At 41.6% G+C, this 27,223-nt stretch overlaps 1 protein-coding gene across 1 annotated transcript in view; it reads right to left on the bottom strand.

Annotated features, from left to right (window-relative positions):
• The window catches only part of gfra2b (GDNF family receptor alpha 2b), a 231,356-nt gene that overhangs the window by 108,299 nt on the left and 95,834 nt on the right, over positions 1-27,223 (bottom strand). The window contains exon 3 of the mRNA XM_060908882.1: positions 22,384-22,461. Within this exon, the coding sequence (XP_060764865.1) occupies positions 22,384-22,461 (78 nt within the window). The remainder of the gene's footprint in view (positions 1-22,383; positions 22,462-27,223) is intronic.

Genomic DNA, 27,223 nt, shown 5'->3' with positions numbered 1-27,223 from the left:
ACGGATGCGTAGAAGGAACAAAAGACTAGCAAACTCGAAATAGTGCGTTTAACCGAAAATGAGTTTAATTAATACAACCAGAGGAGCTGCATGTGGATGGTAGAAGTGCGGAAAATGCTGGTAAACTCTGATCGCGATTAAAAAAAATATTCGCGATCACAATTTACATTAATCTAATCGCGATTAACGCGTTAATATTCCCAGCCCTAATATATATATATATAAAGGCCATTCTGTGGCTGGGAAGTTATTTAATTTGAGGGGATTCCCGAACAAATAATGTGCATGAAATCGCTTACTTTGCGCAGTCAAGCAGACAGAGGAAGTCCATGTGTTGCGCATGCGCAGGTTTACTTTGACCGTGCACTGACAGTTCCATCATTCTGTCACTAAACGAACAGCTGATCACACCGAGGTGCTCGCTGACCACCGATATTTATTAGTTTGGTCCTGCGTTTCCTTTCCTTCGCAACATAACATCTTTTCTTCTCACTTTCCGTTACTGTAGTGAGTCTTTCATGTTTCATTCACACACTCGCATCCTCCATTTCTTTCTCCTGTTTCAAATTTGTATCCCACGATGCCTTGTGTAAACAGGGAAAGCCCACACGTGATGCGTGACATAGTATCTTGTATTGCGTCACAGTGAAGCAGGAAAAAATAGCGGAGAATTTAGGGCCATGTGGCCCTAAATTCATTAATTGTTCTAGTTTAAAAAAAAAATAAGATAAATAATAAAATTGGAAGTCTGTGATTTGAATTGAGTAGCTTTCAGTCCACTAAACAAAAATAACTGGGTGTCATGAAATAATTTATGAGCTAAACTTGAAAAATCTGAAAGGCAGTCTACCTTTAATATTTCACAAGTGAAGGCCAATTATAAATCAATTGCGTCCTCATTAAGACAATATCATTCATCGAGAGCTTACAGCACTTGGAGTGTTGGGGTTTGGGGGTGTTGAATGTCAACCATTTTGATTTTCATTTTTGATTTTCTTTGAAATAGAGTTGCATCAGAAGTTTACAGACACAGAGATGAATGTCATCATGTACATGGATGTCATGGCAAAATTGGGCTTTCAATTATTTCCTTGAACTATTCTTTTTCTGTTACCAACTTTTAATCATAGTCCACATATTTTCAATAAGGCCGAGGTCAAGCCTTGTTTAAAGCTTAATTTTGGCACGCTTTATCCATTTCACAACCAATTTTGATGTTTGAGATCATTGTCCTGTTGGAACACCCAGTTGTGTCCAAGTTTTCAACCGTCTAGCTGGTTTGAAGTTAGGCTGAAGAATTCTAAGGTTCTTCATACTCCCATCCACTTTGTGCAATGCACCAGTTCCACTGACAGTAAAACAGCCCCAGAGTATGATGCTACCACCACCATAACAATTTGTACAGTGTTCCTCTGTATCTCTGGTTATTGTGGCCAAACAGCTCCATCTTTATTTCTTCTGAGTATAAAACTTTCCTCCACCTATGTGCTCAGCTGCAAACTTTAGTTGACCTTTGAAGGTGCTGATTTTGGAGTAGGGACTACTTGAAAAACCTTACTAGTTCCTGACCATTCAAGCCAATTTCCTCTCAGCTCAGGGTGACAGTTTGAGTCTTCTTCCAGCAAACTGGCTTGGCAAAGTGGCTCCACCTCCCAATCACTTGTACCTATGTACAATTGCTTGATTTGATCATCTTGGGATGGCTCCGAGAGACATTCCTGAGTTGTGTAAATCTATGATCCTTTTTCTCAGATCTGCACTGAGCTCCTTGGACTTTCCCACTGTACTGTGTGTCAGCTGATCCAATAAGTGCTGCCAAACAAACCCTTTTTTGTTGGCACAGAGAAGTTACCAGTTGTAGTCAGTCATCATCATTAAGAGGAAGTTAAGAGGCCTTGACCTTGGCAAGTTGCAAGATATTTGAAGCTTTCAGCATCACTGAATAAATAATCTAAGTGTATATATACAGTCTCAGCGTTTAAGTCTAGGCTGAAAACATATCTGTTTAGTCAAGCCTTTTGTTAATAGTATTTATGAAGTAAAGGAGTAGATCTGGAGGGTCCTCAGACATAGAGTGTTTTGGTAAACTGGGATGTATGGATGCTGTCAGTTTCCCACTCGCTTGCTCACTCGAGTTTGTTGACGGTGTAGTGGCTGCTGCTTTATGTCCCGGGGCTCCCTCATGTCTGTGTTACCTTCTGGCTCTCCCCTTTTAGTTATGCTGTCATAGTTAGTTTTGCCGGAGTCCCTGCTTGCACTCGGCACAAAAGTTATACTGTTCCTACTCATCAGGTGACATTGGGCATACCTAAGAACCTGTGTTCTCTCTCTCTCTCTCTCTCTCTCTTTTTCTCCCCCCCCCACTCTGTCTGTCCCTCTGAGTTACATGTCAATCCTGAGATAGAGATGCTGACCTCTTCTGCTCCTCGGACCTGCCTGATCCATCCTGATGCCCTACGTCTGGTTGGAGTCTCATCACATCGCTCCTGTGGAGGACGGCCCCATACGGACAGTCGAAAGTCGCACTTGGAAGATGCTCTGGACTCTTACAGTAATGCTTTTATGGCTGAGGACTACAGTTGACTTGCTAATTTTAGGACTGCAGTTGTCATGAATAGTTTTGCACTCAAGTTTCCATCAATGAAGAGTTTATAACATCAACGAAACTGACTTCATGTTAAAACTGCTAAAAATGTTATCTGTTATCACCCAAATGAGGATGGGTTCCCTTTTGAGTCTGGTTCCTCTCGAGGTTTCTTCCTCATGTCGTCTGAGGGAGTTTTTCCTTGCCACCGTCGCCGCAGGCTTGCTCATTGGGGATAGATTAGGGATAAAATTAGCTCATGTTTAAAGTCATTAAAATTCTGTAAAGCTGCTTTGCGACAATGTCTATTGTTAAAAGTGCTGTAAAAAGAAACTTGACTATATGTATATGTAGGTATCATGCCGCCATCTTGTGTCAGAACTACAATTCCCAGGCAACTTCCGTGTGACCTACGTCACGCGTGGGCGGGATCACCTACGTCAGTCTGCCATGCACGCATAAATCCAAGCGGAAGCTCTTCCATTTTGTCTCTCACGTCTAGCTCCCGATGGATCTGGATGTATAAAGAGGCGCGCTCTCCACCCCAAAAAGACGTCTTCTTTCTTGCAAGATCCATCACTCAGCGCGATTTTGCTTCTTACCCTTGGCAAAGGTAAACTCTAGAGTCGCGCGATCTCTAAACTCAGCCTGAGTTACAACCGGTTTACTTGCATTAGAAGTGACGTCACGACTGCAGCCCAGGCAGTCAGAAGTTAAGAAGCGATTGAATCCTTTTTAACTCAAAAGCGCTGTGCATCTGATTCTGATCAGAGACTTTTCCTCACGAACGCTGAGATTCGGACCAAGAACCCTCTGCTTTTCACGGGAACCACCCAAGTGCTCCGCTGGACCCGGAAGTTTTCTCCGCCTCCATCACGAGCGGCTCACGTGCTCCCACGGCGAGGCCCGAGACTACACCGGCGAATAGTTCTTCATATCTTGCTAAAGGCAGGATTAAGTAAGATTTTGGCATTTGGGCATAATTAGGATAGTCTTAGGAATTTGCTTTTATTTGAAATAGTGTGAATTTAAACCCAGGTTTATCTGTTACACTGTTAGACACGCAGCGTGTTGATTTATTTTTGTTCTATGTTCTCTCAATTGTTTAATAGATAGGCTGCGCATGCTTCTCTCTCTCTCTTATTCTGACTAACACTAATTTCTTTATCATACATTTTGACCTTATCAAGGTTTCAGTGAGTTTGGTAATGTTATGAGTGTGGAATCTTTTTGTTACTGAGAACACGTGCTCACCAGGCCTGACCAGGCCTGATACACTTTAGATAGCTTCCCTTTGTCTTTAGCCACACGTGCTCAGTAGGCCTCACCAGGCCTAACAAACACACTTTAGCTAGGCCATAGGGCCTTTCACAAACACACTAGCAACACAAGGCTAATCTAGGCCTCCACCATGTGTAGTTAGCTACACGAGGCTAAACACAGAGCTAATCCTTTGTTCTGTTTAGATAACATTCTTTTGTTTAGCTACCAACAAGCTAGGCCTCCACCACGTGTAGTTAGCTACACGAGGCTAAACACATGGTCAAGTCCTTCACACTCTCTCTCTCTCTCACACACACACACACACACACACACACCTCACTGCTTGTATATATTGATTTATCTTTTTATCTTTGTATAATAAATTCATTTATTAAACAAACTGTGTTTATTTGTGTGAACAACATCTGAAGTCCCCAATTTTCTCAAAGAATTCAAAAAGGGTGCAAATGTTATATAATATGGTAAGTGATCTTAATAATTTGGAAATGTACCATAATTTAGCTGTTTGGTAATTTATTATTAAGCACCAGGATTAATGGTATGATTCACTAAATGATTCCCTAAATGATTCATTGAACAATTCCCTAAATGATTCACTAAATGATTCATTGAACGATTCACTGAACGATTCACTTCAAATGAGAGTGATTCTATGGTATGATTCAATTCAAACGAGTCAAATTAAATGATTCAATGGGATTGATTCATTTTAATTATTGACCGTCAAAATTTAATGAGACTGATTTAACGAGATTGATCACTTAATATCAATAATTAACTGATTGCACCCACAGTTAAATTGGTGCCCCGTGTGAGGAGATTGGTTTGTTGACTTCTGGATTATTGTTCAACAACAAATAAACTATCAGTTTAATTCAGCAACTGCTAAGGTATATCCCCAGGTGTGTTAAAACGGATAACAGTAGTGTGATAACCATATCACCAATACTCATAACCTATTCAACTTAGGATAAGAGAGCATTTCCAAATAAACCTTCATAATTAATTACATAGTTAATTAATAATGATTAAATTAATAATTAACTTGATTAATTATCTAACATCCAGCCTAAGTAAAATGGCATCCCCTCATGTCTCAAAAATGGAAGACAACGCTCAAGACGTGTCTCTCCTTGAGGTCATTGCAGACCTCATTCACTGCTCTGCCTCCGGAAAGGCAAACATTAAGTACACGAGTGAGAGTGAATGCCAAAACAACTTAGATAACTCAAACAAACATATGAGAGATCCAAAAAGAACAACTATTAGTATCCAAGTGGCACTAGGTAAGCTATTCCTATCATACTTCCAAAATGCTGATTCAGAAATCAGATGCCTTCGCGGAGAGGTTGAAAGGCTGACCACCAGCAACGCCAAGCTGACAGCCGATAATAATGATTTACATAGGGAGTGTGAGCTCTTGAAGACCTCCCTTGATAATTGCACCAAACGGCTAGAGAAAGCCGAAATGGTTGCTAAGAGGGCTGCCCAGGAGCAGACCCCCCATGAGCAGTGCGAGGGGCGTGAAAGACCCCCAACAATGCGCCAAAGCTCAGAGCGGGAAGAGGCGTCCGAACCGGACACCGTAAATGATCTGGTCGAGAACCAGACATCCCGCCAAACTCCATCAACTCGCTACACGACTCCGTCGTCGTCTAGCCAGGATGGAGCTGCCCTGCGCTCATCCCGAGCCCAGGCCCGTAGCACACCTAGGTCAGTGCGCTTCAGTCTCCCTGATCCATCTCCAGACGAATCAGACCACGCATCTCGTGCGAAGCGGGAGCGATTCCAGAGTAGCTCAGACAGTGAGTACTCAGAAGAGCCAAGAAGGTCGCACAAGGACGTGCACCAAACCCTTCGTTTACGGCAAATTGACCTACTTGCCAAAGATGTCGAACAATTCGATCCCGACAATCAAAGAACAAATGTAAATAACTATTTACAAGAAATTGATCGATGCCTGATGGACCTGCCGAACGCCACAACACGTGAAAAACTTAAACTAATCTGGAAGACCTCCAGTAGTAGCGTTCGTGCCTTTTTAGAGACACTACCCCCAAACATTCGCGATAGTTATTCGAAACTTCGCAATTACATGAGGGAAGAATATGCGCCATACACGGACGAAACCTCCGCGATATTGTGTGCATTACAAGTCAAACAAAAACGGTCTGAGGCGCCTCGTGAATATTACAGACGGCTACGTACTGCCTATTTCCAAGGTAGTAGTGCACCAGGGTTGGAAGAAGATAGAGGTTTCATATCTCTCTTCTTGCATAACCTCCACCCAAGCGTGCGGACCCATGTCACACTGACGTGTCGACAAGGTCGCTATTCGATGAGGGAAATTAGGCGACTAGCCCAAATGACCTGGGAGACCATTGTCAAAACCGCAAACGGAAATGATGATGAACCCAGAGTCCTTAGTCTCCAGGGTGAGGACAAGCCCCCGCTAACCTTAGGAGGTGAAGCACCGAAAGGGGGACCCACCTGGAAGAATTCCGGTCCAGCCCGATCCTTGCCGAACCATCACAATGGTGAGTGGAAAAATCGACAAGGTAAGGCCAGGAGGGACCGAGGGCGAGTCCACAGTGACGATGGCAATCGCCCATCAAATGAAAAGGGTCGTAGGGAACAAAACGGTTGGCAGCAAAACCGTCATCCCCGCTCTGACCAGAAACGGCAGAAGCGTTCCGACCGTAGCTCTAAAAGCAAGGGTAGAGACGACCAACACAGTGACTCAGACCAACCTGGTGAGTTCCACTCAGAGCTGGACTCTTTAAAAGCCCAGTTGGCTGAGATTAAAGAACTGTTACAGGAGACGTCAGACCCCTCAACAGATAAAACAAAAGAGCCCAAGAAAAATGGCAAAAGGCCATTCACTGGCATGACTAGGCCAGGAACCACGGGTATATCTCGTGAAAGGGGGAGGAGATCCCTCTGAAACAGCAGGCGAGGGTCAGGATGTAGGGCCCCCCCTGGTGGCGAAGGCAAACACACAAAACGCACTTCATGTGCGCTAAAGTCTTCACCATCATCTCTCAGACACACGGCTCTCACAAGGCGACCCAATCCCAACCAAGCCCTGCGACATAAACTTAGTCAACTTCACACAAAACAAAACCCCACAGTCGTTGAATCCCACAAAATATGCACAAACCCGTTGCAACGAGATCAGTGCGAACACCGATCAACCGAGCGCCACGCGAGATCAAATTTCTGAAGAACTTCAGTTCATGTCTTTGCACACCGAGTCCGGTGTCGAAACACCTGACATCGCGACTCCCCCTAGTGGCAAAAATCTCCCTCTATCCATCGACTCAGACACAGACACCCATTTCACTGCTGGTGTAATGGCTGCGCTGTGGAACATGTTAGGCGTCGAGGTGAAATTCCATATCGCGTACCACCCTCAATTTTCTGGTCAGGCTGAACGAGCCATTCAAACCGTTGTGAACATGCTGCGAAAGTATATCACAAACCATGGTAAAATTTGGGACGTGAAACTTCCCTTGGTGCTAAGGGCCATTCGGTCCACCCCTCATTGCGCCACTGAAGTCACACCCTATGGGATGATGACTGGGCGAGAGTCGGTTCTTCCCCCGCATCTCCTATACAAACCAGAGGCCATAAGCGTCGCGATTGCATACACCGCACATCAACATGTCGCCGACCTACGATGCCACCTACAGTCAACCTTTACAGGTGCCCAAAAGAATCTCGATTCGAGAGTAGAAGGACACAAAGCCTACTACGCTCGAATCTCAGAGAAGTTCCTACCACCCTGGTCGAGACCTTTCGATCGTGGGAAAACCGTTCCCCGTCGCGTATCACATTAGGACATCTAGGCCTAATTAAACGCTTTCATATCGATTTCCACGATAATCGAATCAAACCTTTTGAACAGTCCTCACTCCAAAAGGGGGTGGACGACAGCTAGGCCCATCCTGTCCACCTAGTTTGTACGCATCACTCAACCATAAGCGTACACTAACATTCCCGGTCAGACTTCACCAACCCAATGAAGTAATAACCCTTCAGTATAACATGGTAGATAAAATACTAAGATCCGCTATTATTACTAGTGTGTATTCATCGCAAATACACCTGGCATATAGTCTTGGCAGTGCTATCCTCATTTTTGTGAATCCACAAACTTAGAGATGTGCACCCCCACTAAAGACATCCACTGGGTCTGCCCAGGCAACCCATACATAACACTACACACCTAGCTAGATAAAGATGGTCTGTGTCCCCGACAGCTAGCCGCAGTAGCGCACGCTTTCTAGCCAGACCCCCCACTGCTATCACCTTCCCAGAAGATTAGGTTTGCCAACCCAAACACTAATACTTCTTTCCTTCCTTCATTTCTTCTCTTTTCTTGTTTTTTTTATGCATAAGAAATTGAATACTACATGTTTCATGTTCAATGTTTAATTTTTTTGATGTGGTTTTGATCTAGTTAGTTAGTGATTATATGCCCAAAATGCTCATAGTGATTATATGCCCAAAATGCCTCTGTCTCCAACTGTCTTACTGGAACTCACAAGTTTACAGTCTTCACAGGACACCATGGACTGCACAGGACAAGTCTACCTCAAGGACTATGGACACGGCGATGATACGATACGGTGCTCTCAGTGCTACGACTCCGTCATACCCCTGAGACCAAAAGGGGGACTGTAGGTATCATGCCGCCATCTTGTGTCAGAACTACAATTCCCAGGCAACTTCCGTGTGACCTACGTCACGCGTGGGCGGGATCACCTACGTCAGTCTGCCATGCACGCATAAATCCAAGCGGAAGCTCTTCCATTTTGTCTCTCACGTCTAGCTCCCGATGGATCTGGATGTATAAAGAGGCGCGCTCTCCACCCCAAAAAGACGTCTTCTTTCTTGCAAGATCCATCACTCAGCGCGATTTTGCTTCTTACCCTTGGCAAAGGTAAACTCTAGAGTCGCGCGATCTCTAAACTCAGCCTGAGTTACAACCGGTTTACTTGCATTAGAAGTGACGTCACGACTGCAGCCCAGGCAGTCAGAAGTTAAGAAGCGATTGAATCCTTTTTAACTCAAAAGCGCTGTGCATCTGATTCTGATCAGAGACTTTTCCTCACGAACGCTGAGATTCGGACCAAGAACCCTCTGCTTTTCACGGGAACCACCCAAGTGCTCCGCTGGACCCGGAAGTTTTCTCCGCCTCCATCACGAGCGGCTCACGTGCTCCCACGGCGAGGCCCGAGACTACACCGGCGAATAGTTCTTCATATCTTGCTAAAGGCAGGATTAAGTAAGATTTTGGCATTTGGGCATAATTAGGATAGTCTTAGGAATTTGCTTTTATTTGAAATAGTGTGAATTTAAACCCAGGTTTATCTGTTACACTGTTAGACACGCAGCGTGTTGATTTATTTTTGTTCTATGTTCTCTCAATTGTTTAATAGATAGGCTGCGCATGCTTCTCTCTCTCTCTTATTCTGACTAACACTAATTTCTTTATCATACATTTTGACCTTATCAAGGTTTCAGTGAGTTTGGTAATGTTATGAGTGTGGAATCTTTTTGTTACTGAGAACACGTGCTCACCAGGCCTGACCAGGCCTGATACACTTTAGATAGCTTCCCTTTGTCTTTAGCCACACGTGCTCAGTAGGCCTCACCAGGCCTAACAAACACACTTTAGCTAGGCCATAGGGCCTTTCACAAACACACTAGCAACACAAGGCTAATCTAGGCCTCCACCACGTGTAGTTAGCTACACGAGGCTAAACACAGAGCTAATCCTTTGTTCTGTTTAGATAACATTCTTTTGTTTAGCTACCAACAAGCTAGGCCTCCACCACGTGTAGTTAGCTACACGAGGCTAAACACATGGTCAAGTCCTTCACACTCTCTCTCTCTCTCACACACACACACACACACACACACACACCTCACTGCTTGTATATATTGATTTATCTTTTTATCTTTGTATAATAAATTCATTTATTAAACAAACTGTGTTTATTTGTGTGAACAACATCTGAAGTCCCCAATTTTCTCAAAGAATTCAAAAAGGGTGCAAATGTTATATAATATGGTAAGTGATCTTAATAATTTGGAAATGTACCATAATTTAGCTGTTTGGTAATTTATTATTAAGCACCAGGATTAATGGTATGATTCACTAAATGATTCCCTAAATGATTCATTGAACAATTCCCTAAATGATTCACTAAATGATTCATTGAACGATTCACTGAACGATTCACTTCAAATGAGAGTGATTCTATGGTATGATTCAATTCAAACGAGTCAAATTAAATGATTCAATGGGATTGATTCATTTTAATTATTGACCGTCAAAATTTAATGAGACTGATTTAACGAGATTGATCACTTAATATCAATAATTAACTGATTGCACCCACATATACGTTTGACCCTGCATGTATAATTTTAACCCTGCGTTGATTTCAGAAACCCAAAATTAATTCATTCAATCTTGTGAAGCAAAGTCTTTTTGTCACTAAAGATGTACAGTATGTTGTGCAATTATTCTGCCACAGAAAAAAAGGACAGTTCAGGAAAAAAAAAATTGAAAGCCCAATATTGCGATAACATTCAAGTCTGTGTACCGTATGTAAACGTCTGACCACAACTGATAGATACTGAACTCTACTCTGAATACTTTATTTAGAGCATCTAATCAGACTTCACATCCTCATCTCATCTCATTATCTCTAGCCGCTTTATCCTGTTCTACAGGGTCGCAGGCAAGCTGGAGCCTATCCCAGCTGACTACGGGCGAAAGGCGGCGTACACCCTGGACAAGTCGCCAGGTCATCACAGGGCTGACACATAGACACAGACAACCATTCACACTCACATTCACACCTACGGTCAATTTAGAGTCACCAGTTAACTTAACCTGCATGTCTTTGCACTGTAAAATATAATAAGTTGACTTTACTTAAAAAAAATATGCAAAGTCGTTGCCTCAAAAAAAGTCATTTATGTTGATTTAGATAAATTAGATTGGGTTAACTTATTTTTTGTGAGTTTGCAGTACTCATCTTATATAATTTTGATTACATTAACTTATTTATTTTAAGTTTACAGTACTCAAATCAATGGAATTCATGAATATTAAGTTAAATTTATGAAAAAAGATATCTGAAAGCCATTGATTTGAGTACTGTAAACTTAAAATAAATAAGTTAATGTAATCAAAATTATATAAGATGAGTACTGCAAACTCACAATAAATAAGTTAATGTAATCAAATTAATATAAGTTTATGTGAGTACTGCAAACTCAAAATAAATAAGTTAATGTAATCAAACTAATCTAAGTTAATTTGAGTACTGCAAACTCACAAAAAATAAGTTAACCCAATCTAATTTATCTAAATCAACATAAATGACTTTTTTTGAGGCAACGACTTTGCATATTTTTTTAAGTAAAGTCAACTTATTATATTTTACAGTGTGGACTGTGGGGGAAACCGGAGCACCCGGAGGAAACCCACGGGGAGAACATGCAAACTCCACACAGAAAGGCCCTCGCCGGCCACGGGGCTCAAACCCGGACCTTCTTGCTGTGAGGCGACAGCGCTAACCATTACACCACCGTGCCGCCCAGACTTCACATCCTAAATGTAAAAATTACTGTCAAGGATTACTGTCAGATTCCCATCATTTAAGTTCTTATAACCCTTTCAACATTTAAATGTATGTTTGCACAGCAGTGTGTTCCCGTCGTGTGGTATGTATACGGTAACACCGCCTTCATCCTTATACACGAACTCAAAAGATTAAACTTCATGTATTTCTGTAGATGTTTCCCTTTACTGAAAAAATCTCACTTGTATATAGGACAGAATCTTAATGTTTTTGTTCAAGGCTATAAACTTATACACTTCTATACTACAGAATAAACAAGAAGACAGAATTTCACTCCTATTGCTGTTAATTCAGATTGACCTCATAAACCTTTTTGCTAATTGCTCATATTTTTCACACTTCAGCAGCACTAGGATGTACAGTGACAAAGCTTGGTGAGTGACTCTTATGTAATGTGACCTATTCAGGGTTGCGTTCTGTAATTACACATTTAAGGAAACAATCTAGCTGCATAATATACACCCAACACGATACTCAAGCAATGGCCTGTCTGGCTTCAGCACATTGTAGGGAAAGTCTGTTCTGTAATATCAAACATTTACGGTTTGAATTTAAGGAATGTCTGCGGCGCAAATCCCACTTCTCTAGAACTTTGAAGTTCTACAAAAGCGATTCTTGCACAGGTTTGGATGCAACTGCAGAGATTTAACAACAATCAGTAAGCAAATGAACCAAAAAGGGAAAATCTGAGATCGAAGTGAGGGCCCGGTCCCACAACACCGATAACTCCAACTTTGACTGTCCCTCTACCTGAATTTAGTTCCAGTCTGGAGCAGAAACACCACAACTATAATCCCTATAATATCGCTTGGTCCTGAAATTCAGGGAAATAAATGCATGCAATTTAGGAATAGTCTCATCTCGTCTCGTTATCTCTAGCCGCTTTATCCTGTTCTACAGGGTCGCAGGCAAGCTGGAGCCTATCCCAGCTGACTACGGGCGAAAGGCGGCGTACACCCTGGACAAGTCGCCAGGTCATCACAGGGCTGACACATAGACACAGACAACCATTCACACTCACATTCACACCTACGGTCAATTTAGAGTCACCAGTTAACCTAACCTGCATGTCTTTGGACTGTGGGGGAAACCGGAGCACCTGGAGGAAACCCACGCGGACACGGGGAGAACATGCAAACTCCACACAGAAAGGCCCTCGCCGGCCACGGGGCTCGAACCCGGACCTTCTTGCTGTGAGGCGACAGCGCTAACCACTACACCACTGTGCCGCCCTTTAGGAACAGTCATGGAAGTTTTTTCCAAGTAGTAGCACATTATTCCGGGTCATACTGTACAGCTTGGACTTCAAAACAACCCATGCACACACTCCAGTGGTTGATATAATATGGATAGGTCACGGATTATGGAAATATAATAAAAAAAGGACACAAAATACGGAGCGTTACGGATTTTAATACAGATGCATCACGGATGCTAATAATTTATGGATCGCTCATGGACATTTCAGTACATTACAGACTGGTTACCGATTTCATACAGATGATGAATTAAGAAGTCTAAAACAATTCAATATTTGGACTGCCGAAATTCATAATTAAAATATCTTACCTGCATTTATATGTTTATTAATTTACTATTGATATTTCACGGAAAATCACATATCTGTGAATAAAAGAGCTGTGCTTTGTATTATATTTTTATTTTCTGTAAATCTGTATTCCGTGACTTCATGATGCAACAAAGATGTGCAAAGATGCTCAGGGGAAATAGCACATGCTCAGACAACATCGCATGTAAACAATTCCCTGATTGGTCATATGTATTATCGGATCAGGTCCAGGTCTGGAAAAATCGCTCCAGAAGCAGTTTCACCGATATGGATAAACCCAGGCCTGGGCGATAGGGATCGTTATCGGTCTGGTGTGAGCACCAACCACATAAACTGCAGGAGACTGATTTATTAGTGTGCTTGCTTGCCAAAGGCAAGCACACTATTGTTCTTCTTAAGTTTACTTTTACACTACGTTCAGACTGCAACCTGAAACGACCCATATCCGATTTGTTGTGAAATCCGATTTTTTTGTTAGGCCGTTCACATTACCAATTATATGAGACTTGTATGCGATCTCCAATATGAACGGAAAACGACCCAAAAGTGTCCCGCATGCGCAAATTGACACGTAATAAGCACATCTACGTAACACGTAAACAAAAAAAAGCGCACTCTTCATGTTTAATGATTTCTTTTTTTGTTTGTTTGTTTAATTATCTGGTTAGTGTTAAAGTGTGAGGTCTCGTGTGTGTTTTTGTTTCTGAACTGAAATGAAAACGTGTAGCCTGGTAACGAGGGTTGACTCCTAAATGTCTCTCTAATTTCTATATAAGTGCACTACATGTTACTAGGAAGTAATGGATTTTTAAACTCTATATAGTGCACTCGAGCTTCAGTAGGCAGTCGTTTGGGATACGGCCGCTGTATTACCAAACTCTTAATTCAGGATTAATAATGTGCACATATTTATTTCGTCATATTAATAAACTTTTTCTACATTTTTATAAATATTTATTTAGATTGTTTATAGCCAGATGAATTCTGCAACTTCTCTCAGCGCTGGCTCAAGGTGCAGAAACACCAGTGCAGTTTGCTATGGAGATGAGGCGAGACCTGGCGATGTGGTTTTTGTGACGGCGGCGGAACTCGCACAATAATCTGATTAATGTGGGCAGCAGACTAATGAGACCGAAGGTGTCAAATTACTGGAAATTTCCAGAACAATCTTATAATCTTGTAATGCGGGATGGTTTAAGTTATAAATCAGTTATAGAAACTGTTTTATTTAATCAGGCTAACAGATCAACATCCAGGTCCCTACCAAATCCACCATTAGCTTGATCAATTCTATAAAAGTCTATTTAAATTCTGAAAACTGTACAAATGTTGTTGTTTTCCACCAAAGAGGCAGGATTAGCCAACGCAGAATAGTGACGTTTGTCTCTTGTTGATGACGTGTAGGTCGCATGAATGCGACCTGTCCGGTCAGACTGCAGTCGCATGTGAAAATATCGGATATGCATCGGATTTAGGACCACATATCCAAGCGGCCTGGGTCGCATGTGAAAAAATCGGATCTGTGTCGTTCAGATTGTCAATAACAAATCGGATACAGGTCGCATATGGGCAAAAAAATCGGATATGGGTCGTTTCAGGGTGCAGTCTGAACGTAGTCCTTCTGCCTTATTCTGACACGTTTTTTGCATCCACTACTCCTCCTAAGGCGTTCGAGATAGAGACACCGTTCCAACTCTGAGACGTCTGGCCCCAAGTGGTGTAGTGTGCTTGTATACAGCTTTTGGATCAACACGCCCGTTCTCTTGTTCTTGTCATTTTTCTTTTGTTTTTTTTCCTATAGAGAATGAATAGGGCTCATGAATCGAATCGTCCTACTCAGACACGCTCCATCACAGATGCACCAAACCTCATGTGATACTTCAGGCCAACTCCCCAGACACATACATGCAATCGGTTCTGACCCGCACTCATATTTTTCCTTTCTTTTTGCTCATCCCTTTTTCCTCCATAGGCTTGCATTGATTTTTGGCCCCATTGAAAATAAATGGTGTCTCAGGAGAAAAACTTTCACTCTCCATCAGTTTTTTTAACCAAGTGACCAAACTTCAAGAAACTTCACTTGATGCCTCAGGCCAAGTCCCCGCACAGATCCATCCCCTCATCTGAGACCTGCACTCGTCTTTTCCTTGGTTTTCACGTATCCCTTTTAACCAGGGCTTTGAACCAGAATTTTTTTCCTATTGGTTCGTTCCGAACAGAAACGGAATTTTAACGTTTCCGGTTTTGGGTTCCACCATTAAATAGACGTTCCCGAACCGGTTAGAACAAAAAAATTTCGTTCCCGGAACGGTTAATTACGTTCCCTGTCAGCTGTTTAACAAATGGCTATAAAATTATGTCTCTGTCTCATCCAGCTTAAGCCAAATGTCGGCTAATTCTATTACAACCTTCATTAAATAAGACAAGAAATAATTCAAAACAATTATTATTTCAAATGTTGGCGATTTGGATTCTCAGTATGTCTTCCCATCTACACAAACAGAAAAAGTGCCAAAAATGAAAGATAATTCGTTTAGTGTGTTACCAAAGGCTAGTCAGGCCCTATAGAGGGCTACTGCATGACGTCACCGCGCCGCGAGATTTTGTTAGGCGCCATATTGGAAGACCAAGTACACATCTATGCAAGTACATACATACATAAAACAAACTACACCTGAAATGTAGCCAGGGCCGGTTCTGCCCTAATCTGGACCCGGGTGCAACATCGCGCAACCCCCCCCCCCCCCCCCCAAAAAAAAAAAACACCAGTCTAAATCAGGACAACCATCACATAACTATAACTATAAACATTTTATATCAACTATTTTAACTAAATGGGCTATAATAAATAAGCCTGCAGGCAGCCACGGCGGGCTGCCTCAGAAAAGTAACCATTCAATGACAACTGAAAGCCTGCAGCCACGGCGGGCTGCCTTAAAAAGTAACCATTTGTCCTACCTTAAAACTCATTTTGCATTTTCTGCCTCCTTTTTTGTATTTTCAACCCTCCGTTTATTTTCTTTCCTTTTCTGAAAACCCGATTTGTGTCCAGACATTTTGTTCTGCTACCAACAAACTAACTCGTCAGGTCTCGTCTCTCGAGCCCGCGATGATTCCCGTGGGAAGGGCAACAATTGATACATTTTTACAAACAACCAATAGGGAGGTTGCAACGTTCAGGCTCTTCTTTGCTCAGACACTCAGTAATGGAGACGTGGTAGTAGTCCACCTTCCCGCTCTCTCCATTCAGTCAGCGAACGTCACACAGGAAGTGAACCCCAGCGGGTCATAGAAACTTGCGCAGGAGAAGAATGGCTTTTTTATTTGTAGGCTACGGAAACTTTGAGGAACGAAATAAAAACCGGTATTAATCGGTTACCCTTATTTTTAATAAGCGTTTCTGTTCCGGAACATAAAAAATAATAAAGTTTCTGGTTTCGTTTCTGTTCCATGTGAAATAGAAAAAGTTCCCGGTTTTTGTTCCTTGAACCGGTTCAAAGCCCTGCTTTTAACTCCATAGGCTTCCGTTGATTTTTGGCCCCATTCAAATGAATGGAGTTTTGCTCAGTAACACTTCACCACACATCCACCAAACTTCATACGGCACCTCAGGCCAAATCACCATCACACACATGATATCGGTTCTGACCCGCACTCCTCTTTGTCTTGCCTTTCATCCGTCCATTTTTTCTCCATTTTGCCGCTAATCAATGGAAGCTTGACTGAGTCATTCCTCCCTTCCCCCATAGGTGATGATGCATTTGGCAAGGATCTGCTCATTTGAGACTTTGACAGCAAATCAACTTCAACTCAATGGCCGCTTTATTAGGAATACTTACATGCACACACGATAGCAATTAGCATATAAGCATTCACGTGTTACCATGCTAGCTGTTAGCATGTTACCCATTACAATGCCATGCCTGCTGTTAGCTCGCGAGTTGTTAGCATGTTCACCATTAGCATGTTATCATGAGAACTGTTAACATGTTAGGATTAGCATGGTAGCATGCAGAGTTCGCGTGTTTGCTGTTAGCGAGTTCGCCTGAGCATGTTAGCATGCTAACTGTTAGCATGTTAGCTGTTAGCATGTCACCCTCAGCATGTTAGCATGCTAAAAGTTAACATACTAGCCATTAGCATGTTAGCCTGTTAGCTGTTAGCATGATAGCTGTCAGCATATTAGCCTTAAAGTGTTAGGATTTTAACAAATAGCATGTTAAACATTAGCATGTTAGAATGTTATCTATTAGCATGTTAACATTAACATGTTAACATGCTAGCTTTTAGCATGTTAGTATGCTGTTAGCATGTTAGTATGCTAACTGTTAACATGCTAGTTGTTAGCATGTTGGCATTAACATGTTGGCATTAGCATGTTGGCATGCTAGCTTTTAGCATGCTAGCATGATAGCTGTTCTGCTACAGCTCAGCAAGCACACTTTGCATTTTCTCTGCGGAAATGCAGTCTAGTTTATAGTTATTGTTATAGTTGAAGTTATAGTTATCAATACTGTGGGACCGGGCCTTAAGAATGCTAGTTTACTCTGCCTGGGAAGACCAGGTCCTGGCACGGTAAGGACTTTTCCTCTATTTGACCCAGATCTAGGCTTGTAGACTGTTCAAATGGTTTTCCAATATGGAAAGTTTTTTCCATTATAATTTGAAATTCTTGATTATAAATATAGGACTTGGTTTCCTGTACAGTTTGTTCACTGGTCCACAAGAAACCCCATGACAACTCTGTCACCATTGTCATTTTATACTTGACTTGCAAGTGACGTGAAAACAAAATAGAAACCCGGATGTCGGCCATGTTGGTGGATATACAAATGCGGGGTCAAGCGACATTCTACACAAAACACAGTCACGCGTGCGCAACTCTCTTTGTTTTTCCACTGCTTTAAGCGTCCTTTTAGCTCTGCCATATCTTTGTGCTGTATATGGTTGTGGCCACAACAGTACTCGTGACCGTGGCACGTTCCGATTTTTTAGAATTCCGTCCATGATTCGGAAAGAGGGCGAGGAAACTCTGAGGCTTAGTACGGAGAGGAGATGAGCACGGCTGAACAACATCGGTAGGGCTGATCGAACAGAGGCTAAAACCAAAACAGCTAATTATTTTATCTCAGGTGAGATTCAAAAGCTTTCACAATAATATCATGGAAGAATTTTATTTCATGTTGCTAGAATTTTGCAATAAAATGAGCGTTCTCTTGTCGTGGTTCACTCGGTCGTTGTTATAATTTTAACACGTGTATTACCATTTCGCTTCTAGGAGCACCAGCAAAATTATATGATAGAAACAATCCAGACTGGGCACCTGCTCAGAACATGGGCTATGTTTCGTCCAAGGTCAGACTTGATTCTTCAGCAGCCAAACCAGATAGAATGCGATATCTGGGTACTCAATGGTCAGTAGAAGCGTCTTATCTTCAGAAAAGTGACTTTTTAAAATAATATGGGTCAAAATCCACACACATCTATCTTCTCTTTGGATCGAATCTTCGCTCGAGCATTCAAATCGTGGTAATACTGAGAAAATTCAGCATTGTTTACAGACACGCTTTCAGCGGCTGCCATCCGAGTTGCTTTGTATATCCACCATCATGGCCGACACTCATGACGGAGAACATTTGTGGTTGCAAATCATCTATATGCCCAGGGTTGCCAGATATGCAGTAAAATAAAGCAGCACAAGAGACGATTCACGTAAAAAAAAAAAAAAAAGGATTTCTTGAATAGTGATTTCACCAAGGTCCTGAAGTCACATATAACATTTCAGATGTAGCTCTATTTTTGCAGCAGTGTGTATTAACCTCTGAGTAACTCAGCATGGAACTGATTTAAACCTGGAGGGGAAAAAAAATACATGCATGACTGACTGTCACTAATTGTGAAAAATAAATTACTATATTAAATGGACTATGCACTCAGATACACTGTCCATTTCTCCATTTTTTTCCCAACACTTTTTTGCGCGAACCCGCCTCAAATGTATATTTATAACATGCTTTAACTGCTTATACGGCAGTTTACACAAAACTCTGATGCAGAATGCACGCACAAACAGCTTACTACACTGGTGTGTTTGAGAGTGCTGTTTGTTTGCTTTGCTCATGTCATTTTTTCTGCACTGTTTCACGGCTTAAGAGTCAATCAGAGCTCAAAACGCTCAACTGGAGCAGATGAGGGTCACCTACAGCGCCATACAAAAGTCTTCGGCACATGTAAAGAAATGCTGGAGACCAAAAATGGCTTAATTGAAATTAATTGTTTCAACATAAAAAATACTACAAACAGTCATCAGTAAGCCATAATAAATGAAACAAAGTCAATATTTGGTGTGAGACGACCCTTTGCTTTAAAAAATAAATAGTAGTCTCGGGTACAATGAGTGCAGTTTCATAAGGAACTGAGCTGTAGGTTTTACTGAGTATCTTCCAGAACCAGCCACAGTTCTTCTGGACACTTTGTCACGCTCGCGTCTTCATTTTGCACCAAAACCCAGTAGCTGTCATTATGTTTTCTTAATCTGAAAAGTGCTCTCTTATGGAATACGCGACTCAGATGCAAACTTTTTTTTTCTGTAACATTTAATTTTGTGCTGGAAAATGAACGAACGTTTCGACTCTAAAATGTTTTTTGTACTGATGTGATAATGTAGAAGTCATGAAATAGAAATCTATAACAAAGTTTGTATGAAAAAAACGAGGGTGCCTAAAACTTTTGCACAAGACTGTATATCGTCACACACTTGCGAATTTGTTGCTGTTTGTTACAACTCGGTTCTGAAGGTAAATGTTAAGGTTGAAGGCAGCGTTGCTGCTCATACATTTTCTTATCATTCCACTTGTATGGAATGAAGTAAAATTCAAATTTTGAATTAATTTCCGATTTCTCATGAGGTCAGGGTTTGCAGTGGCAGCTGATAATCTTTCAGTATCCCATCACCCATCTTAGTTGATCAGTTTCACTGTATTATAAATTAGCAGCATCAGTTTCCCCAGGACACGCTGGAGGGACTATGTCTCTCGGCTGGCCTGGGAATGCCTCGGTGTTCTTCCCGAGGAGCTGGCCGAGGTGTCTGGGGAAAGGGAAGTTTGGGCTTCCATGCTTAGACTGCTGCCTCCGCGACCCGGTCCCGGATAAGCAGAAGAAGACGAGACGAGACGAGCATCAGTTTCAAGCTTTAGGGGAGTAATTATTATTATTATTATTATTATGAGCTCGTCTGGCCAACAGGCGATGAGCTTATCCCATCATGTATTGTCCATTGTCTGTCCATCATCATCCACATTTCAGGAAAATCGCTTCTTTTCTCTCAATTCTTCACTTATTTTTACTCTTTTTGGCAGGAAGGTAGGTCTGCCCTGGGGTGCATATACTGTAGCTTCTACCCAAATTTTTATAATTGCAATTAATAGTAATGAAGATATGAAGTAATTAAGCCCTAACGAGCAGTTTCCACACAAATCGCTTCTTCTCCCTCAATTCTTCACCGATTTTGATTTTTTTCTAGCATGAAGGTAGGGGTACCTAGGGTGCATATAACTTCTACCCAGATTTGCTTCATTACAATTATTAATAAAGTTATGGACTAAGTAAGCCTCAATGAGCAGTTCAACAAAAATTGCTTCTTCTCAGTCAATTCCTCGCCATTTTTGTTAGGACTGGGACTGTTTTGGCCTCTAGAGGCCACTGTTATTTCCTGTTTTTTGTCTATGTTTGTTTTGGCCTCTAGAGGTCGCCACTGTGTCCTGTGTTTTGGGTTGGTGTTGATTGCCTGTTTTCATTAGTGTCACCTGTTTCCAATTTATTTTGTGTATTTATACCCCCTGAGTTCAGTCCTCTTGTCACGGAGTCTTTGTGCTGTTATGTTTAAGCTCCAGTTACCTCTGTTCCGATTTCCTCGTCCATGTCCTTGTGTTCTTTGCATTTTTGCTTTCTTTTGGACTTTGTGGATTTTGTTTTTTGACTTTGTGATTTTTCTGAGCGTTTGGTATTTTTGCCTTTTCTTTTCTAGGATTTTTTTTGGCTTTTGTATTGACTTTGAACTTTTGGATTTTTTATTTTTTCCCTTAAGATCTTCTGAGCGTTTTGGATTATACTTCTTGGATTTTTGTAAATATTGTAAATAAACCATTTGATACTTTTTCTACTTCTGCCTCACGCCTCTGCATTTGAGTCATCCCCCTGGTGGCCTAGTGGGGGTTTGCTGGATTATCACACCAGCGAACCAGGTTCGAATCCCAGCAAAACCCTAACAGTTTTGGATTCTTTCTGGCAAATAGGTTGGTATTCCTAGGTTGGATATCACTTGTATATAGTCTATAGAGCTTGCAACATTTATTGCGCAAGGTGGCCCACTTTAGCTCGTTCCTTCTGGACTAGACAGGGCTGGAGTGAGCGACGCAGTCATTGACGGTCTCGTTGTAAGTGCTTCCGTCTCCTGTGACCATAATCAGACTTGATGATGAATTAACAACATCCATCCATCCATTATCTGTAACCACTTATCCTGTACAGGGATAGACACAGACAACCATTCACACCTACGGTCAATTTAGAGCCACCAATTAACCTAACCTGCATGTCTTTGGACTGTGGGGAAAACCGGAGCACCCAGAGGAAACCCACGAGGACACGGGGAGAACATGCAAACTCCACACAGAAAGGCCGATGGGCTCGAACCCAGAACCTTCTTGCTGTGAGGTGACAGTGCTAACCACTACACCACTGTGCCGCCCTGAATTAACAATATTTCCAGCTAAAAGATAACCCTTCTTCAGTGAGCTCACTGTTAAAAAGTGATGAGGTACTCCAGTATATAATGCAGTTTTAATGAAAACTTCAAATTTAAACCAAGAAAATAATGAATATTTAAATATACAAGGCATTTGGCTTGTTTTTGTGGGTTGTTTTTCCTTTCAAGCCCAGGATTAGATTTGCTAATGAATCGTCACGGTTTACAAATCAAAAATCAAATGCTAAATATATTATAATCCAACGCCATTGCACCACACAACCAGATATAAAGCTTAAACCTGAAAGCCTTTATTAATGTTTTAATACGTGTAAATAAGTCTCTGCTTAGCAAAAAGTTTTTAAAAAGATGCCTGCTCAATCTCACATACACAGAGCTTAAGGCTTTACGTGATACTAATATAAATGTGACACAGAAAAGCCGCTCTCCAGGATACTAGGACACTAACCATATAGGAAACACATGCCATAATATTAAAATGAACACATTTTTAATTAAAAGTCATGTCTCATACCTGAAATAATAGAAGCGAGTCGGAATTCATCAGAAAAATGCATTGGCTCGTAGGGGGATGTCTCGTAAAGTTCTTCACCTGTGAAACAAACAATCAAATTTTAATTTCCAGAAGAGTCTACTTGAGAGCCACTGCAAAATAACGTTCACAGCTAGACATATGCTTAGGAAGTAATAAAACCCTGCAGGTTGTGCTGTTACAGACAACTATTCAGTGACGGGCTGGTGCGATACAGGACCCTGAAATGGATTATTTTCCAATAACATCATGTCCTGAAGTGTTTTATTATTCTTACGCTACAGCAATTTACTACTTTTGCAATTATGCTTTATATTAATCAAAGAATGACACATTGTAGTCTTTTTTTTCTAAATCTATTTATAGTTATGCTACATGTTATGGAAAATCTAATAACAAGTAAATAATCATGTTACTCAGAAACTGAAAAGTGCAAAGTGTCCTCTGTTCTAAAAACTTTCCCATGGCGGAAAACTTCCTGTTAGAAAGCACTGACACTGGAGACTCCTTCTCAAATCTCATCTCATTATCTCTAGCCGCTTTATCCTGTTCTACAGGGTCGCAGGCAAGCTGGAGCCTATCCCAGCTGACTACGGGCGAAAGGCGGGGTACACCCTGGACAAGTCGCCAGGTCATCACAGGGCTGACACATAACCACAGACAACCATTCACACTCACATTCACACCTACGCTCAATTTAGAGTCACCAGTTAACCTAACCTGCATGTCTTTGGACTGTGGGGGAAACCGGAGCACCCGGAGGAAACCCACGCAGACACGGGGAGAACATGCAAACTCCACACAGAAAGGCCCTCACCGGCCACGGGGCTCAAACCCGGACCTTCTTGCTGTGAGGCGACAGCGCTAACCACTACACCACCGTGCCGCCCCGAGACTCCTTCTGTAAATGTTAAATAAATATCTAACAAAAAAATTAAATCTTGTACAGTTCGGGGTCTCCTTTATCTTATTTTGCTCTTCATAATGTGCCAAATATTTTCAATATGACACAGGCCTGGACTGCAGGCAGGCCAGTTTAGCACCTTGACTCTTTTACTATGGAGCCATGCCATTGTGATATGTGCAGAATGCAGTTTTGCATTGTCTTGCTGAAATAAACAAGGCCTTCCCTGAAAAAGACGTCATCTGGATGGCAACATGTATCTCCAAGAGCTGTATCAATCATTCAGGATTAATAGTGCCTTCCCAGATGTGCCATGTGCACTAATGCACCCCATACATCACAGATGCTGCCTTTTGAACTGTGCGCTGATAACAAGCCGGATGGTCCCTCTCCTCTTTTCCTCTCCTCAGTTTGGCAACATGGACACAGGGCTGTAGTGGAAGCTAAACGTACATATACAGAGTTTACACAGCTCCTACATTTCTGAAATAGCATGTATGCACCTCTAGATAGAGTTTACGCAACTTTAAAATTTGCTAGCGTTAGAGTTTCCTATTGTTTTAAAAGTGTAGTATATTCAAAAATATTATATGGAAATGAGTGTTTTACTGGGAAATACACAACTCGTATTTTTTCATACGAGCTTCATCCAGGACATGCAGATTCAAAACCGTGACATAAATCTCTAGATGTCACTTGTGAGGAAATCGATGAATTGTTTTGATAAATTTGGGTATTTTTTGCTTGTGAATGTGTTCATATAATAAAAAGAAAATCACACGTTAGCTTGAAGATATGAAGTTTATCTTCTTGTGTTGAACAACTCACATTTTTCATACAAAATATATCACGGATCTGAGTGACATATTTCCTGATATTTCACTCCAATGATGTCGCTCCCAGCATTTTCCCACTGACTAGACACGCATTGTCAAAATGGCGAACTGGTTGAAAATTTAAATTCTTTTGATTTACGTGTTTTTTTTGTGGATGTGTCCATATAATATAAAGAACATTACACGGTGGCGCGAAGACATGAAGTTTATCTTCTCGTGTTGAAAATATTTACACTTGTTTGTTTCGCTCACTTGTGAATATATGCATTCACCACTCGAAGATAAAGGTCATATCTTTGCACAGCCGTGTAATATCCTCTATTTACGCTGCATTGTCAGCATTTACAGTATCTGCGTGACCAACCAAATTATCTCTCCGCATATGTCTCCACATACGTCTCTTGTATACGGAAGTCATTGCGTTGACACTCACTGAGCAGCTGTGATAGTTTTTAAAATGTTAAAAAGTTTTTGCAAGAGCATGTAAAAGTACATTTTTTTCCTCTCCTTTTTTTTAATACATGTCCCATCTGGGGCTCCGTAGACCAATCAGATTCGAGCAGTCAACTCTGTTGTGGTATAACAAACTTGATTGTATAAAATGGTACACGTATACTTTCTATTTACTTATGCAAATCATATTATATACATATATATACAACCCCGATTCCAAAAAAGTTGGGACAAAGTACAAATTATAAATAAAAACAGAATGCAATGATGTGGAGGTTTCAAAATTCCATATTTTATTCAGAATAGAACATAGATGACATATCAAATGTTTAAACTGAGAAAATGTATCATTTAAAGAGAAAAATTAGGTGATTTTAAATTTCATGACAACAACACATCTCAAAAAAGTTGGGACAAGGCCATGTTTACCACTGTGAGACATCCCCTTTTCTCTTTACAACAGTCTGTAAACGTCTGGGGACTGAGGAGACAAGTTGCTCACGTTTAGGGATAGGAATGTTAACCCATTCTTGTCTAATGTAGGATTCTAGTTGCTCAACTGTCTTAGGTCTTTTTTGTCGTATCTTCCGTTTTATGATGCGCCAAATGTTTTCTATGGGTGAAAGATCTGGACTGCAGGCTGGCCAGTTCAGTACCCGGACCCTTCTTCTACACAGCCATGATGCTGGAATTGATGCAGTACGTGGTTTGGCATTGTCATGTTGGAAAATGCAAGGTCTTCCCTGAAAGAGACATCGTCTGGATGGGAGCATATGTTGCTCTAGAACCTGGATATACCTTTCAGCATTGATGGTGTCTTTCCAGATGTGTAAGCTGCCCATGCCACACGCACTAATGCAACCCCATACCATCAGAGATGCAGGCTGCTGAACTGAGCGCTGATAACAACTTGGGTCGTCCTTCTCCTCTTTAGTCCGAATGGCATGGCGTCCCTGATTTCCATAAAGAACTTCAAATTTTGATTCGTCTGACCACAGAACAGTTTTCCACTTTGCCACAGTCCATTTTAAATGAGCCTTGGCCCAGAGAAGACGTCTGCGCTTCTGGATCATGTTTAGATACGGCTTCTTCTTTGAACTATAGAGTTTTAGCTGGCAACGGCGGATGGCACGGTGAATTGTGTTCACAGATAATGTTCTCTGGAAATATTCCTGAGCCCATTTTGTGATTTCCAATACAGAATCATGCCTGTATGTGATGCAGTGCCGTCTATGGGCCCGAAGATCACGGGCACCCAGTATGGTTTTCCAGCCTTGACCCTTACGCACAGAGATTCTTCCAGATTCTCTGAATCTTTTGATGATATTATGCACTGTAGATGATGATATGTTCAAACTCTTTGCAATTTTACACTGTCGAACTCCTTTCTGATATTGCTCCACTATTTGTCGGCGCAGAATTAGGGGGATTGGTGATCCTCTTCCCGTCTTTACTTCTGAGAGCCGCTGCCACTCCAAGATGCTCTTTTTATACCCAGTCATGTTAATGACCTATTGCCAATTGACCTAATGAGTTGCAATTTGGTCCTGTTCCTTTTTTGTACCTTTAACTTTTCCAGCCTCTTATTGCCCCTGTCCCAACTTTTTTGAGATGTGTTGCTGTCATGAAATTTCAAATGAGCCAATATTTGGCATGAAGTTTCAAAATGTCTCACTTTCAACATTTGATATGTTGTTTACGTTCTATTGTGAATACAATATCAGTTTTTGAGATTTGTAAATTATTGCATTCCGTTTTTATTTACAATTTGTACTTTGTCCCAACTTTTTTGGAATCGGGGTTGTACACACACACAATCTCATTATCTGTAGCCGCTTTATCCTGTTCTACAGGGTCGCAGGCAAACTGGAGTCTATCCCAGCTGACTACGGGCAAAAGGCGGGGTACACCCTGGACAAGTCGCCAGGTCATCACAGGGCTGACACATAGGCACAGACAACCATTCACACTCACATTCACACCTACGGTCAATTTAGAGTCACCAGTTAGCCTAACCTGCATGTCTTTGGACTGTGGGGGAAACCGGAGCACCCGGAGGAAACCCACGCGGACACGGGGAGAACATGCAAACTCCACACAGAAAGGCCCTCGCCGGCCACGGGGCTCGAACCCGGACCTTCTTGCTGTGAGGTGACAGTGCTAACCACTACACCACCACTAATTTCTTCATGATGCCGTTTTTAATTAAAAAGCACTGACCAGCTTCCAGATTCGTCAGCCTTAATGCTATCTCGGAATGTAACTCAGAGATGCATATTAATGCTAATGCCACAGAGAAAAACAACAACAACAACAACAACTCATTTTAGGGTTTCAAGAACCTCTTCAAAGCCAACCAACACTTAACAACCCAAGAAATTTCCTACAATTCTCATTTCCATTGTTCAGTTTAGCCAGCTAAATTGTATGCAGGAAGTGAGCAGCACATTTAATACCTCGTTCATCTCATTAGTGGTTTACTCTGTGCTACAAGAGGATGTTTTTTCATTTGTGTTTTTGATTGCTAGAAATGAACCCAGAGTTGAATGTAACTACAGAGCAAAACACAACCTGGGAGCTCAGCTGGCACGTGTAATTACGGTAGCTAGCATTAGTCAGTTAGCTCGCT

The sequence above is a fragment of the Neoarius graeffei genome, chromosome 25 (genome assembly GCF_027579695.1).
Source record: "Neoarius graeffei isolate fNeoGra1 chromosome 25, fNeoGra1.pri, whole genome shotgun sequence".
NCBI classification, from domain to species: domain Eukaryota; kingdom Metazoa; phylum Chordata; class Actinopteri; order Siluriformes; family Ariidae; genus Neoarius; species Neoarius graeffei.
This window is presented reverse-complemented; position numbering and strand designations above follow the sequence as displayed.